At 33.0% G+C, this 16,096-nt stretch overlaps 1 protein-coding gene across 9 annotated transcripts in view; it reads right to left on the reverse strand.

The window, feature by feature from the left end:
* Positions 1 to 15,898, reverse strand: part of LOC149741415 (extended synaptotagmin-2-like) — a 25,868-nt gene extending 9,970 nt beyond the window's left edge. Inside the window, exons 1-14 of one of the 9 annotated variants that reach the window (XM_089891839.1) lie at positions 15,560 to 15,898; positions 15,170 to 15,275; positions 14,205 to 14,314; positions 13,402 to 13,460; positions 12,812 to 12,901; positions 9,974 to 10,075; positions 9,520 to 9,674; positions 8,709 to 8,865; positions 8,132 to 8,308; positions 7,890 to 7,992; positions 5,522 to 5,557; positions 1,503 to 1,665; positions 953 to 1,001; positions 309 to 398 (exon numbers count right to left, since the gene is read on the reverse strand). In XM_089891839.1, coding sequence (XP_089747965.1) covers positions 309 to 398; positions 953 to 1,001; positions 1,503 to 1,665; positions 5,522 to 5,557; positions 7,890 to 7,992; positions 8,132 to 8,308; positions 8,709 to 8,865; positions 9,520 to 9,674; positions 9,974 to 10,075; positions 12,812 to 12,901; positions 13,402 to 13,460; positions 14,205 to 14,314; positions 15,170 to 15,275; positions 15,560 to 15,620 — 1,458 coding nt within the window. In that variant the 5' untranslated portion in view covers positions 15,621 to 15,898. Of the gene's footprint in view, positions 1 to 308; positions 399 to 952; positions 1,002 to 1,502; positions 1,666 to 3,638; positions 3,657 to 5,521; positions 5,558 to 7,889; positions 7,993 to 8,131; positions 8,309 to 8,708; positions 8,866 to 9,519; positions 9,675 to 9,973; positions 10,076 to 12,811; positions 12,902 to 13,401; positions 13,461 to 14,204; positions 14,315 to 15,169; positions 15,330 to 15,559 lie in introns of all 9 variants that reach the window. The other 8 variants (XM_089891811.1, XM_089891819.1, XM_089891827.1 and 5 more) reach the window with 8 other exon arrangements.
* Between the last annotated feature and the right edge of the window lie 198 nt (positions 15,899 to 16,096).

Below are 16,096 nucleotides of genomic sequence, written 5' to 3' on the forward strand. Positions count from 1 at the left end.
CTTTTCTGTAGGAGGTTACTACAGTTAATGTGTTTAAGTTTTTAAGTTTTAGAAAGACTGTTGTACGTTCTTTCACTTTTATATTTTAAATAATATAAAAAGAACTATCACTCTTAAATAAATATGGTTTCAGTAATTTGGTCTTTTTAGTGCAGAGTGGGGTAAACAATATGACAAAAACAGATCTATAAGAATGTGATTAGACTTTTATACACAGTGTTATTGACATTAGAATCAATAAATAATATGATCAAATCTATTCCTATATACCGTACAGTAATAAAGAGCAACCAATTTTCAAGATTTACCCCTTTCAAGTCTTTAGGATTGTCGGAAAGTTCATAAAATTCCAAACGAACATGAATTGCACCCGTGCTGACATCAGATAGCTGCACCCACTGTAATCAGAATGTTTTTATTAGGTTTATGAAATGTGTGTTTTGTTTTAGTGGAAATCTTCGTTTTATTTAAGTTTTTTTATACTTTTAACTTATAGTTTAAAAATCTGAGGTAAAATGCAGTTAAACCTGTAGCTGTAAAACATAGGGAACCTCATTAATTAATTAATGTGGTAAACACAGTGTATATCATGCTTCGGCTTGTTTGCATGGATACCTAACATCAGGGTTAAAGGTATCTTTACTAGTAAAGCAGTTTTGGCATATAAACAGATAATCAAATTTAGGTTAAGTGGAACATAACTGCATACTGCATACGATAACACCCTGGGTTTTGAAGTAATGGGCCAACACTGGCCTAAATCTCAGGTTTTAGAATTTGTTAGAAGTTATATATCTCGCTGCAGGATCTCACCAACATAGAATAGAATGTGTATATTTTGGGGTAATGAGCCAACTCTGGCCTAAATTTCAGGTTTAATGGCATGGCATGCTGCAGAACCTCACCCATGTAGAATAGGGTGAACTGAATGACAAATACTAAGACATTTTACCTCATCTATAATGCCTTGCTTGAAAACTGACTTGACAGGAATAGAACACCTGCAATAAATAATTGATTCGTCACAATAACCTTTGTTAAGAAATAGAATTACAGTGACAAAATAATTTATGTTCACGATATAAATAAGTGATTTTATGGCCATGCCAAATGCCTTTGCCAAAATTTTAGCAGGCCATTCCCTGAAATAGGCTATGAACCGTCATATGTAAATTATGTGGTTGCACAAGAGTATTTTTTCAGCAAGTTTGTGATTTTGCATTAATTAAACAGGTAATAACAAGGATTATTCCCCTTAAAAAATTTTTCATTTTTTTTATAATAAAATGTTCACTATGTCTCACTGGTACCAGCTGTATCATTTTCTTTAGACAAAAAATGTTATTCTAGTTAAAAACTTTGTTTGTGTAAAAACTAAAAAAAATCTGTAATTTTTAACACCTTTTTATATTAAGATGTTCAGTACGTCTCAATTTTTAATTAAAAAAATATCAAATAAAAAATGATTAAGTCCCAAACACAAAAAATACCAAGTAACTTACATTCCCAAGTTATCTGACTTGTTTAGGGCGCCATCATCATCAAACAAAGAGAATTGAATTTGTGTTGTTGGTACGTCAGGTACAACTACATCAAACACTTCATTCCATACAGGGTTCAAATTATGGGTGACGACGGCTGTCTTGAATTTTTGACGGTGACCCACTGTTGTATAAGGTTAGTATGAATTTTTAAGCAGATTTTGCTGGTTTTTTGGAGTAGGCTATTTAAGTTTTGGAGTGTGTTAACATTTAAAAAAAATGTTTATAGTTTTCTTGGTAAATTTAAATTAAACTTTTTTTGTTTTCATGTGTGAAATACCTGTCAAGTGTGAAATACATGGCCCAAAAGTAACTGATTTAAGCATTTTAATATAATATAGTACAGTGGGGAAAGACGAGACACCTTTAACACATAATATTCAAATTTCCTGATCATTTTTAAACTATTTAAATAACGATCTATGGAAGTCGTAAGGATATGGTTTTATAAATCTTGAAATGTTTTTTTGTTTACTACCAAATGGGACGAGAAAATAGAAAAACGGTGTCCCATCTTCCCCCACCTTACTGCAAATTGCTATAATAGAAGTTGTAATACAACATTCACAGTTGAGAGAAGATAATAAAATTGCTCTCTTATTTACACATATTTTTATTCATGAATTGTGATTATTCTGTGAAGATTTTATGCAAAAACTGGTTCAGGATGCTTTCGTTTTGAATAAAAACTATGACAAGATGTTTTTTTCACAATGGCCTTGATTTATATGGAGCAGGGTGGGCAAACATATTCTGAGATTATCTTTACGGAAACCCTTGGATTTTCCAATTGCAAAACAGTTTATCCTTTAACAATTAACATATTATTGATCTAACCCCTTGAATTTATAAATTAAGGCCATTGTTTTGAAATGAATTCAAATAAAATGGAATATTCCATGCACTCAGCTAATTATTTGTGAAATATTTTATTATGTTGTGTTAATGTTAGTAAAAGAATGCACAAATTAAGACCACGAACACATGATGCTATATATATTAGGATCTGGTGCTATAAATTAGGTAACAGACAAAAATCAAGTCTGATAAGTCGTTAATATAAAAGATAATATATATTTTGCCTGAACGGCATTGTCAGTCTCTTCAATTTGATTTGTAGCACCAGATCCCGATAAACATAGCATTATAAATTTACACAAGAACTGTTCAACTATATTAGCACCAGATCAGGGTTTGATTCACAGAATTGAGTTATATATCACATACATAAAAAGATAATTATATTATGGGTATAAATGAATAAATGTAACTTGCTTTATCCTGGCCTGGCTGTAAACTAACAGTCGTTATAACACAGGTGTTCTGTTTCATGCACCTCGTGCCAGCCTACGAGTTATCATGTACTTTACTTCGTGGGTAATTGTTATTTTTTATAGTTCTATGTATGGCTGACAATTTCCTCATAAGTGACAATTGAGGTGGAATAAATGCCATTTTTTGCCCAAGGACACATACACCCACAATGGTGGCAGTGACGAGGGTAATACAGTACAACATGGTTTAAACTGTACAAGACACCTAAGCTAAATCATATTTAGCTAAAAAATTAGCTATCTACTTCTACAGTATGGCTAGCTATTTTCAAATTACTATATATTCATAATCGTAACCACTATTGCTGGTTTGAATTTAAAATTAACTATACTACAATACGTTTAAACTATAAAACTTAATAATATAAATATGGTACATCTTATCATCTATATATATATATAATAAAGTATTATAAAATAAAAATGAAACATCTATAATATACCCTATAAGTATAATGAAATTAACATACATTAACACATTTATTTTATAAACCGTATATTTTATGCTTATAAATTTTTCTCTAGCCTAGTTGTCTAAAATCTATAACAGGAGCAAAATAACTAATTCGAGTTTCTACTAAATCCAGTATGTAGGATGTAGCTTAACCGTATTGCTTAATTTTTTTCACCAAACACAACATATTATGTGATGAATTAAAACATAAATGATTGAACTGAAATGGTAAAAAGTGAGATTTCAATTATGAAATGAAATTATGAAATGTGTTGATTTCACTCTGCATGGTGGGCATGCCACTCTCACCTTTTATGTGAATTCCAGCTTAAAGATTAGATTGTTGGGAGTTATTATGGGTATTGTGTAAAGAAAACAGTGCCCCCTTTTTAGCATAGGGAGTATAATAGATTGGAGTATGATCTGGTATTACGAAAACGTAACCAACAAAAATCCAGTCCAACCACTAATGGTGATTGAGAAATATATTTCGCCTAAATGGCATCGTCAGTCTCTTATTCAAATAGGTCCCAGACTGGAGTATGTTTTATTAATTTATTCAGTCGGAATGCCATAGGACCTTAGATTTAGACCAGAGTTGGCCCATTATTCCAACATTGTATAAAAACATTTTATTCTAAACAGTGAGGTCCTACAGCGTGACATGCCATGGGACCAGAGATTTATGTCAGAGTTGATCTATTACCCCAAGTTCCCAACATTGTATATTCACATTGTATTCTATATGGGTGAGTTTTTGCAGCGTGACACGTCATAACACCTAGAATTTAGGCCAGAGCTGGTCCATTACTCCAACATTGTATATACATATTCTATATGGGTTAAGGTCCTGTAGCGTGACAAGCCATAGGACCTAAGATTTAGGCCAGAGCTGGTCCATTACTCCAACATTGTGTATACAATATACATATTCTATTTTATATGGGTATGGTCATATTATACAGCGTGGCACACCATTGGACCTAAGATTAGACCAGAGTTGGTTCATTACTCCAACATTGTATATATATATATTCTATTATCTATGGTGAGGTCCTGCAGTGTGACAAGCCATGGGACCTAAGATTTAGACCAGAGCTGGTTCATTACCCCAACATTGTATATATATATTCTATTCTATATGAGTAAGCTCATATTATACAGCGTGGTACACCATTGGACCTAAGATTTAGACCAGATTTGCGTCCAAAGATTTAGAATATGTTAATTTGGGAAAATTAATGGGTTGGCCTAGCAGTTAAGTCTTAAGGGTTAAATTTAAGCTTTAGATTGACATTGGTATCAATACTGGGTTGTCAAGTATACGTTGCTAAACGGGGGCACTGTTAATGGATGATAGAGCATATATGTGTTGTTAAAATCATCAAAAGCTAAAAATTGTCGGCCATTTGCAGCTCGAAAATGATTGCTTAAAAATGCTGGAAAATGGATTTATCTAACAGTTAAAATATGGCATGATTTCATATTCTTTAGTTTTGTCAATCAGAAGGGTAAAAAAGGTAATTTCTGATTTAGTGTTCTGGTAGAATCACATATTCAGATATTCTAATATTTTTAACAATACTGTGGTGTAGTTTGTAATAGAATTACTGCAGTCTGTATATACTATACAACATATTTACAGCAGATAATTTGTTTTTTTCACAAACAATATATTTTGCTTTCCAAAATATAGTTTTATAAACATGTTAAAAAATTGCCATTTTTTAGCCTTGCTTTAATTCTTAAATAACAAAATAGTTTATATAACAACGCATTCAAAACACTGGAAGGTAAAAATTAGAAATTACATTACACAGCTCACCTCCAAACCTTCTAATGAAACACAATACAAAATCATAATTTTTTGATTTTGTATAGTAAGCATTCATACTTAAAACACTGTAGGGTAAAAATCCATGTTTAACACTACTTCATGCCTTTCCAATTTTTTTAGATAAAAGTACTTCCAAATTTTTTTAGTGTTTCTTGCAATTATTGTTAAAACACTACAGTGTAAAAATTCACGTTTTACACTCTATGCCCTTCTAAAATATTTAGATTAACTTTTTCCCGATTTTTTTGCAATCATTGTTAAAACACTACGGTGTAAAAATCCAATTTTACACTTTTCACATACAAGATTCAAAAACAACAAGCTACAAATCAAGTAATAAACCACACAACCTTACACTTGCTTGGGTTGTACAACTCAGAACCTCCAAGCACTAATGTGTTGACATAAAATAAATAATAAGAAGCAATTAAAGCAGCAAATGTTGCATAACGTGCAGTTTTAAGCTTAAATGAAATTTGAATGAGTTTTAAAATGGAAATGCTACAAATTATTTGGTTATGAAATGGCTACGAAAATGTTTATTTGTTAATATTTTATTTAAGACTCTCTTTTGCTTTAACAAATAATATATATATTTAACATGTTATAATTTAAACTAGGGTATTCTGTTGTACAGTACAATTTTATTACAGAAAATTGTTTTATAGGCTAGAGTATTAACTAGGGATGTGCCGAGCCGAGCCCGAACTCAAAAGCTCGTGCCCGAGCGTCTCCTTTTTTGACGCTTGGCGCTCGGCTGAAAACTGGGCCGAGCGCCGAGCCTTATGCTATAATGTTGCACGCGAGAGCGAAAAATATTAAAAATGAAAAAAAAGTGAAGCTACTAAGAGATAACGAGACTGGTCATCGTAGCTTTCTCTTTAGTTGTTTTTCGTTCGTTGTGAATTTGCTCTCTCGCAAGTAACGAATCGCAATGTCAGCAATTTGCCCGTATCGAATTACAGCCGGTGTCGAATTACACGAGCGCCCAATGTTTTCGTATCAGATTTTAAATAAAAAGCCAAAAACTCTTTAACTTTTTTATAATGAAATGTTATAAATTGCTGCAACCACGGTTTTGCAACCACATGGCAGCCCCCTTGACCGCAGACACGCACGCAACCAGAAAATGCTAAGACGCACACACACACGCGTTGCATTCAATATAACATTCCTTCGCTTGGAATTGGAACAATTTTTCATTCAATTATTACGTCAGGTGTCCTATCGCAAGGTAACTATTAATTATGACGTTTCATAATATAACAATCGGGAGGAATGTGCCCACTGCCTAAATTGGGCAGCCAAACCAACTACGAGATCAAACCATCGTGTATCAGCGTCACATTTTTACACTCTGCGCCGGCGTATGAAATAAAGGAAGACGCATGCGGTAGCATACATTCCACACGTAACAAACGAAGCAATCGTTGTGAATTTATTCTCGTGAAAAATGATGTAATGAAACTCTGTTTCTCGTGCGGCGCCAACAAACGATGTTTTTTGGCTTCTGTCCAAGCTCGGCCGGGAAGATACTTTGTAATATCATATTACATTTTGCGTTGGTTCCAACTTACTGATAGCGTCGCTCCTCGCTCTTATACTTCCACCAATTAAAACTCACATAATCGCGATTTACCTGCACTTAAACTAATCATCAGAAACAAAAGTTATACACAAACTGCAGATCGTATAGAAGCGAATGAAACACGATTGTTTTCAACAATCTCGTTTGTGATGTAACGATCGTAAAGGTTTATTCTGACGTAAATAACCGTTACCGTATCCAAGATGAACATGCGTAGAAACTTGCCAGGTGCGCCACTGGCTGTAACAATTATATATTTTTTTAATTAAATACTTTTTGTATGAATTTTACATTTTGCAACAGTAGAAATTACGAAACGAGACGCGTCTTTAACCGCAAACCACGTGTTCTGTATTATTTTGATTAGCGACGCTTTTCGGCTGAATAGGAACGCATTCTCGTACGCCTTTCTCCTTGATGACGTCATAGGTGCTCGGGCTCGGGCTCGTGCCGAGCTTTTCGTTGAAGCTCGGCGCTCGGCGAACCCGAGCTTTTTCAACTCCAGCACATCCCTAGTATTAACGTTAAAACAGTCTACCATTCATTTTGAGCCAACATTTTATGGGATATTAAATTACAATAGTGCAGCTAGGGACAAAAATTGATCAGGTAATTTTTCAAAAAAATTCACTGGCCCCCTATATAAGGTTAACATTAGACCCCTCCATTTAGTTAGGGGTGCCTGGGGTGACATGTCACCCTAAATTTAGAAACAGTGGAGTCTGGAGACATATTTTTAGCACCAGTTTTATGCCTTAAGGTGGCTGTACACAGTATCAACATGCGAGTTCGCTTGCGAAGTCGTATGCAAACCCATTACCAATTCCGCATGCGGCAACGAAATCAAGAGAAAAACAGACAAAATGGGCGAATTCAGATACTGTGTACAGCCACCTTAATACAGTTTTTACCCTGCTGATAGATGTCTATACAAGTAGAGTCAAAGTATATTTCATTTACAGTACATTTACCACATTAATTAAAAAGGCCATTGACAAATATAAGTGTAACTGAATTTCAACAGTGTCACTCCATATTTTAAAAAAATATATATTGACTTCCATGGTCCTATTTCAAGGTGTAATAAAATGTGACTTTATTACTGTGTAATACAATTAACAAATAAGTAATATACCTTGTACTGTAACATAGGGGTCACTACCTCCTCCAAAGCCAAGAACTTTTTTGTCTTTTTCTTCCAAATTGCGAGCCTCAATCACGTGAATCCTAATCACGCCCTGAAAAAAATCATGAATAGGAATAAAGTGGTATGTACTATCAACAATCATTACCCTTAAATACTTTATCTTTTTTTTTCTTTTTTTCATTTTTTACCCATACAATTACTTTTATAAACATAGGTGATGAACTAGTCACCTGTGGCAGGGGAAATCTAAGTCGACTTATATCGATGTCCGGACACAACTTTATGACGTATTTATCCGGGAGGACCATCATCCCGCACACACTGTCAGAGATCGCTCCTCGGAGCAAGGAGTTAAATCCCGGAAGATCAAAGAGGTTGGCAAGATCAGTGAGATTGAAATCGATGAACTGAAGATAAAGATGTGACATTTTTTTATCTACTTTCCAAATTTCTAAGAATAGTACGGTGGGGTAAGATGGATACCGTTAGCACCTAAATTCCAAATTTCCTGATCGTGTTTTAAACCTTTAACAAAGCTCTTTTAGAGTCCTTAGGTAACAGTTCTAATTCTGTAAATATGATTCGTTTACCACCAAATGGGATTGGAAAAGAGAATAAACAATTTAAAGCATTGCAAAACTACAGTTTAGGCACAATTACAGAAGTTTTAAGACATTGCTTTGGGGTAATACGCCAAATTTAGTCTAAATTCAAGGTCCACCTTACCCACAAGCACCTTACCCACATAGAATAGAAAGACACTGTTGTTTTCTGTAATACAAATCAAATAAATCTCAAAAGACTTACTGGGTCATTTACAAATCCTACAGAAACAGCTCCAATAAGTGGCAAGTCCTCAATAAGAGGGTGGAACTCAACACGTAGGAGACCTCGTAACCTTAAATCACATATACCAGCTTGCAATCTGTTCACTGACACCCCACAGTTACATTCGCTGTCATATCTGTAGTTTCAAGTAAATAAGGCAAAATTTTTAAAATTATTAAATAAGAATAATTTTAACATTTTTCAAAATTAAAATTACATTAAGTTTAACATTTTTCAATTTTATTTTTGAGGTACCAAAATGATTTCACTTTTTTGGGGGTAATGTACCAAGTCTGGCCTTAATCCAGGGTCCTTAAAAAGGACCTTACCCACATAGAATAGAATAGGTTTTAAATCAATTGTTATGATTCCCAATTTCCCATTATTATTATTTGTTAAAATCAAGTCCTTAATCTTACATGTTTCTCTGTGTTTATTAATTTTTTAATCTCTTTTAAAATTACATTTAACTTAAACCTAATACCAATATTCAATCCCCACAAAGGTACATATCTAGTGACTCCTAAGTGAACGCGGACAATCATGTTATAACGCCTGTAGATGCTTGCCAGTGTCACAAGTAGATAAATAGGTTTCTAATTTCATTAGAAACATTATTCTTACAGGACAACCGTGTTATAACGACTATAGTTACCGGCCACATGAGGATAAATAAGTTATATTCATTCACTAAAAACAATATTTTTACAGAACACCGGTGTTGAAACGACTATAGTTGCCTTCCACGCAAAGTTAAATTAGTAAAAATAAAATCGTAAAAAAATCTTACACAATCTGTATATCCATGACAACTTCATTTCTCCGAGTAATCGAGTCATCGTAGACCTTTACTCCTGCCACACGAGGCGCTCTGCAGCCCAGGTTGATGTCCGTAAAACTAAAGCTTGACAGAAGGCTTGACGAGTTCTGGACTGAACTCTGTACCTGTAGAAATAAAAACATAATTCAGCATATTTATTGCGGTGCGCAAATTAAGGTTTTATTGAGCAGTGCCAGTGGCAAATTACTTTTATTGAGTTTCTAATCTTTTATGCATTTCTAATACATTCTTTTTTTGAAATATTATGTTCAGTCAAAAAAACCTTAAACAACTGCCTGAAAAATATTGTTTAAACAACTGCCTGAAAAATATTGTTTAGTATATATATATATATATAACTTATTTTGAGGTAGAGAGATTTTAAGATCTTTAGGTATATTCCCACAAAAAATATATATTGTACCTCATCTGAGATAACTTTCTTTACATAGTTGGTAAGGTATGGCCACACTTGTTGTATTATCTTATTGAGCCATTCTGCCTTTTCTACATCAGGAAAATAAATCTGAAAAAAAATGAAAATAGCAATTTAATGGCTGACAATAGTAGCACAGTAGTCATTAGAGTATAATGGTAGTCTAAATCCTAGTTTTAAGTTAGGAGTGAAATAAATTTTAAAATAGGGGTGAAATCATGTGATTTAGCACCTCAGGTTGAGGCCTAAACAGTGTTTGCTTTATGTAATTGAGTAGACAATTTTTGGCAAATAACATTAAGCATTAAAACTAATGAAGTTTCTACTGTTTGACAGTTAAGGATTTAACTGTATTTTCATATTCATTCCATATTTTGCTTAAAAAACACTGACATCCATGATTTATACGAACAATAACGTGTTTAATCACATTACTACAATAAAAAGTAGTCTAATATTGCATGTTTTCAACATTTTTTACAAACTGAATCAAAATAAAGTCTTTAAGATATTGTATCACCAAAGTTTTGCATGTTTAATTTATGCTGGATACTTTGGTTGGCAAAAATTACAGAGTATTAGTAAGTGGTGACTAATGTATAACACTATAACATATAGATTTCTTAAACCATTTTACAATACCTCAATATTGGTGAACATACAAAGTGTTTATTTAAGTGTTTCTGTATTTGCCTTTGGAAAACGAATAAAGGAGAATAGATAATGCCAATGTAAACACAGCATAAGATGCTTGAACCAAACCATTTAGAAATATAATTGGGAATTATCTCATGGGAATATTTACTTATTAAAATTGACATTTAATATAGGTGATAAATATATATATTTATATAATAAATATGTGGTTATTAAAAATGATACCAAGGATACAAACAATGTTTAATATACGTTTAATCAATATCCATACAACTCATTTGTGAGTATACATGTATTAGAGGTTATTATATAATCAATAGGTTAAGTACATAAGTAGCAATGGTTTATAAAAGGTGTTATAACTTATAACTAATCAATACATATGTATTGGCAATGTCATTGCTAAGGTTAAAGCTCTTAACAAACTATGGCTTAATCCTCATGCCCTTTATTCTCGCTAGACTAATTGGTGTATTATTCTACTTCTATCTTATTGTATCTTTGTGTGACATTGTGTTTCAATCTTTTAAATTAAAATCAAGATTGCAGTTTTATTATGTACATGGTAAAAAGGATTTATTATTATACGAAATGTATTTACAAAATAATATAATGTATATTATATAAATTCAAAATAGCATATATTTATATATACATATATAATTTATATCAATTAGTTTATATATGTATATACACATATATTTAATTTAGTGGGACGGGGGTAAATGGGACACCTTTATATTCTATTTTCCAGTATTTTGGTAGTAAACAAAGAACATTTAAAGAAATATAAAACTATACTTTCACAGTTTCCATGGAATGTTGGAATTTTTTGAAACACAATCAGGATATTTAAATATAATGTACTTATGGTGTCCTATCTTCCACCACCCTACTATAAATTTATATTTTATATAAATAATGTATTTAACCTATTTTTTAGGTGTTACTATTAAAAGTTAATTTTAAGATACACTTAAATTAAATCAAATCAAAGTCAAATAAAAAATGTCGTGAAAGTGAAAAACCCCATGCTATGTCAATAGAGAAAACACAGTGTGCTTATTATTGTGCTATCTCTGGTATTTTTACGCCCACGTAATTCTACCCAGTTTTACTGTTGCATGCAAAACTCACTACCCCAGAAGTTGTTTACAACCTATGCAACAGCATGTTTAACACATAAAACATATTTTGTTTGTTTTGCCTATTGATATAAGTTTAAAGTTTATTCCATTACACAACATGGCAAGCTGATTCAATAGAAATACTGTACAGAAAGCAATAATCATATTTTGTATTGCCTTTGCCTATTTAATTTCTAACATACAAATTAATACAACATGAATTGCACAATGTGACAGGCATTTTTAATAGGCTACTGTACAAAGACCCATTAACATGTTTTGTATAGCCCATATTGCCTATTACATTTCTAACATATAAAATGATATAATTCCACATTAGGATAGGCCTATGTGGTGGGCTAATGTACAAAGAGCAATAAACATATATTGTATATATATATTGCCTATTGATTCCCTACATATAAGTCTATACAAATACACAATGTGACAGACCTATTCAATTGGCCTAAAGAGCACTGTCAGCAGTGGTTAAAGCAAATGGCTTATGCAGACTTTTACTACTGTATGTAATCTGTTTGTATGCGATTAAAGGATAAACAGTATATGTGCTGACGTTAGATAAGAACAAGTTCTTTGAAAGAACAACCTACGTCATATTTATGTTAAACCTGGCTTTGAGTTTGTGTATGCCATTGTTTTTGTTGTTTTTATAAAAATAATTTACTTTACAATGTATATTTAGAAATTTTGATTGAGGTTTGGCATTAATAGTCAGTTTATTATATCTGCTATAGAACAAAGCAGGTTTGCCCAAGATGTTTTTATTTTTTATTCTTTATGGGTGAGATCTTGTCAAGGAAATAGGGTTTAGGCGAAATTGGCCCTTTACCCCAACAACCGTGAAACCCATTTAGGTTTTATCATGCAACCAGTGTCGGGACCCAGCATTGTGGACAAGCCCGTTAAAGTTTTGTTTTACTACGCCTACCCAATAATAACACATAACAACAAAAACAAACACACATACAGTATCATATGTTTATGCTAATCAATTAGTAACTGTCTTAAATAATAAACCCACCCATGATGGTAAATGACCATCTCTCGATCTGTAAAGCTCCTTTAGAGTTTCAATGAATTTGGTCGGACTTTCTGTCGTATTTTTAAGCACCTGCAGTAGTGTAGTTCTAATTATTCTGGGTAATTTACGACACATAAGTAATGTCTGAATACTCCAGGTAAAAGTTAGGTACTCAGTTATGTGGTAAATCCAAAATGGAAATTTCTACCTAGTGTTACTGTTGCATCATTGGCTAATCAGTTTTAAATGGAACCAATCTTTTTGCTATTTGGTTTTAAGTATTGATTTTTCAGTCTGAAAACACCAGCTTATTAATATAATAAAATAAAACTCACTGTCTTTTTCACAGAATACAAAAAATAAGTTGTATATATATAATATATATCTGTTATCAGCGACAAACATTGGCTATGCAATTTAATTTAAGAAGAATAGGAGTAAATTACAATACATGTATATAGCATGTCTATATATATATATATTTTAAAAGGATAGTATATCAGTATACAATCACAAGATAGTGTATATATATAATAAAACATGTAGGTTGTGGTATTACACAGCATAATGTAAATTAACACATAACATACCTCAGTTAGTTGTTTTTGCTTTCTCATGCGTTCACTTATGTCTATGGCTAGCCAGACACCTAAATAATGAATGATACAATTTAAAAAAATTTAAAAAAAAAAAGATTTAACATGGAGTATTAGTTTGGTTAATTTGAATAAGAGACTGACGATGCCATTTAGGCGAAATAAATTTCGTAAATACATAGAAAACATTTTAGACAACCCATAAGAGACCACTGATTTTGAGCAATTGCTGGTAAAAGTTTACATGGAAATATAGGGTATATGGTAGCAGCAACAAGCCTTGAACCCAAACTATCTTGGATTCTTGGGTAAAGGCACCTGCGCTTACTATTGTGTTATGGCGCATACAAATAATATAACAAGCAGGGGGACAAAATGTATCAGTAAACAAAAAAAAAATGACATGGTAAATTAATACAAAAAGCCATTTTTTTCAAATGTTTATAAAAAATAAATGTGTAGGCTACATAATATATATAGTTATAAATAATAATATAATGCTATACAAATTTCACTTTCTTTTCCCATTTTAATGTAACCACTGACCACTCGAAGCACCAAACCTGGTTAATACACATAAGTAGAGTAGTGTGGGGGAAGATGGGACACCTTTCAACTCTATTTTCTCGTCTCATTTAGTAGTAAACAAAGAACATTCAATGAATTATAAAACTATATCCCCACGACTCCCATAGACCGTTGTTAATTGGTTAAAACACGATCAGGATATTTGGATATTAAGTGCTAAAGGTCCTATCTTCCCCCACCCTACTATATAAAGTTAAACAATGACTTACCAATCACAATCCATAATATGCTGAAATTGAAATATCCAAGCAACCAGATAAACACTGCAATGAAAAATCTTGTGACCCCCAGTTTTACCAATGCAATTGTGTTGTCAATCCTGGCAACAACAAGTATATAATGTTAGAACCATAGGGTAACATTAGGAGTGCCACAAATGTGATAGGTAATACAGAAGCTACTTCACATATATGTATGCCTTACTTTCATACTTATATCCAAAAACAAAATCACCAACAAAGTAAAACACATGAGAAACTTTTAAGCGAGTAAGAGGTGTATGAAACGGAACATTTTTGTTATAGCAACTGTCATTGCCCTTCAATGCTATAAAGAAACAAGCTACATATAATTTGTAGCGGTTGACTATGCTTCCAGTACAGATTTACTATTATAGTTTATCCAACTCTTACTGAATGCATAAAGATTGCATGTTAAACAATCGTGTGGTGTAACGATAACAGTTGGTGCAACCTTTGAGGTTTTTGCGAGTTTCCTGTGACCCACAACATAACAATGCAATACTAGGACAATACTGAGCAGGTGGTCAATGGACAATGGCAACCTGCACTGCACCGTCCCATACCTCTATGTAATGTTAAAACAAGTAACATTGACTAATGTAACTCGCTTTATCCTCCAGTGGCAGGAAAACAACAGTCGTTAAACACAGGTGTTCTGTTTCATACAACTTATGTTAGCTTACAGGTTACCATGTATGTTACTTCAGGGGTGATTATTGTTCTTCTTTGGTGTGATTTTTTAAAGGATCGCTGGTATTTTGACCCATTAGTGACCACTGGGTTAAAGCAATTGCCGTTAAATGTCTTGCCCAAGGACACATAGGCCCACAATACAATGGTAGCAGCAACGAGCCTTGAAACCATTACCTTTGGGTTAGAGGCAGGCGAGTTAACTTTGCTACGGCCTCGAACACATTCATTAACTAAGTTACCTTGCTTTGACGACTGTTTGTATTCGATCTCCTACAGATTGAGGTCTTGTGCCATCACTTTCTGTGGTGGACGATACATCACTCACTGATGGAGCGTCATCCACACCTTTTTCGTTAGGATTCATAAAGTTAAAAACCTCTTCGTTTGAGTTTTCAAATTCTAAAAAATTATGATTAAAACTCATAAAACATACAACTTAGATATATATATATATATTATAAATAGATTGAGATTTTACCACTGCCAACTATATTTGTGTTTCATTTTTGGGGGATTTGGACTAAGTAGGCATGTAAAACTATATAATTTAAATTATATATACCTAAAAATATATAAATATATATATCGTTTTCTAGCAATTTTTAATAATACAAAATCAGAAAGCTTACCACCATCTAAGTTATCCTCGTCTGTAAAGCCAGAGTCCGTCCGTCTGCTTTCGACGGGCATTTAGCGTCAAATAATGCACAAATAGTGAAGAGTGATCGGTTTTCGCGGAACCAAGTCAACGTAATCCAGGTGACGTTGAGTAACAGCTGGCTTTATAATATACAGGCTACAATTACATTGTACGGGAGAGCGTAGTGTAAATAAACGTTTCTGTATCAAACAAACTGCGTTAAAAGTTTCGCTGTATTACAACAACACACACATACGACAAAGCGGCGAAACACTAGTGTGACAATTTACGTCCTTCCTCTATATTTCTAACAGAACGTAAACTACACTGCAGCAATTGCTTTTCTGTACGACACAACTACCTCGTTCCGCTGAATGGCCTCCTAAAACGCCTTTTACTCTCGCCTTTCGTTGTCAAGTATTGCAAGGTCGGCTAAATACAACCGCTACATGTCGCCAAAGCATCAAAACAAACACAACGCACGTGCTGTTGTATTGCAGCCTTTGCAAAACTTCTGCACGTTTGC

Source organism: Ciona robusta, chromosome 1 (genome assembly GCF_009617815.1).
Source record: "Ciona robusta chromosome 1, ASM961781v2".
NCBI lineage: Eukaryota > Metazoa > Chordata > Ascidiacea > Phlebobranchia > Cionidae > Ciona > Ciona robusta.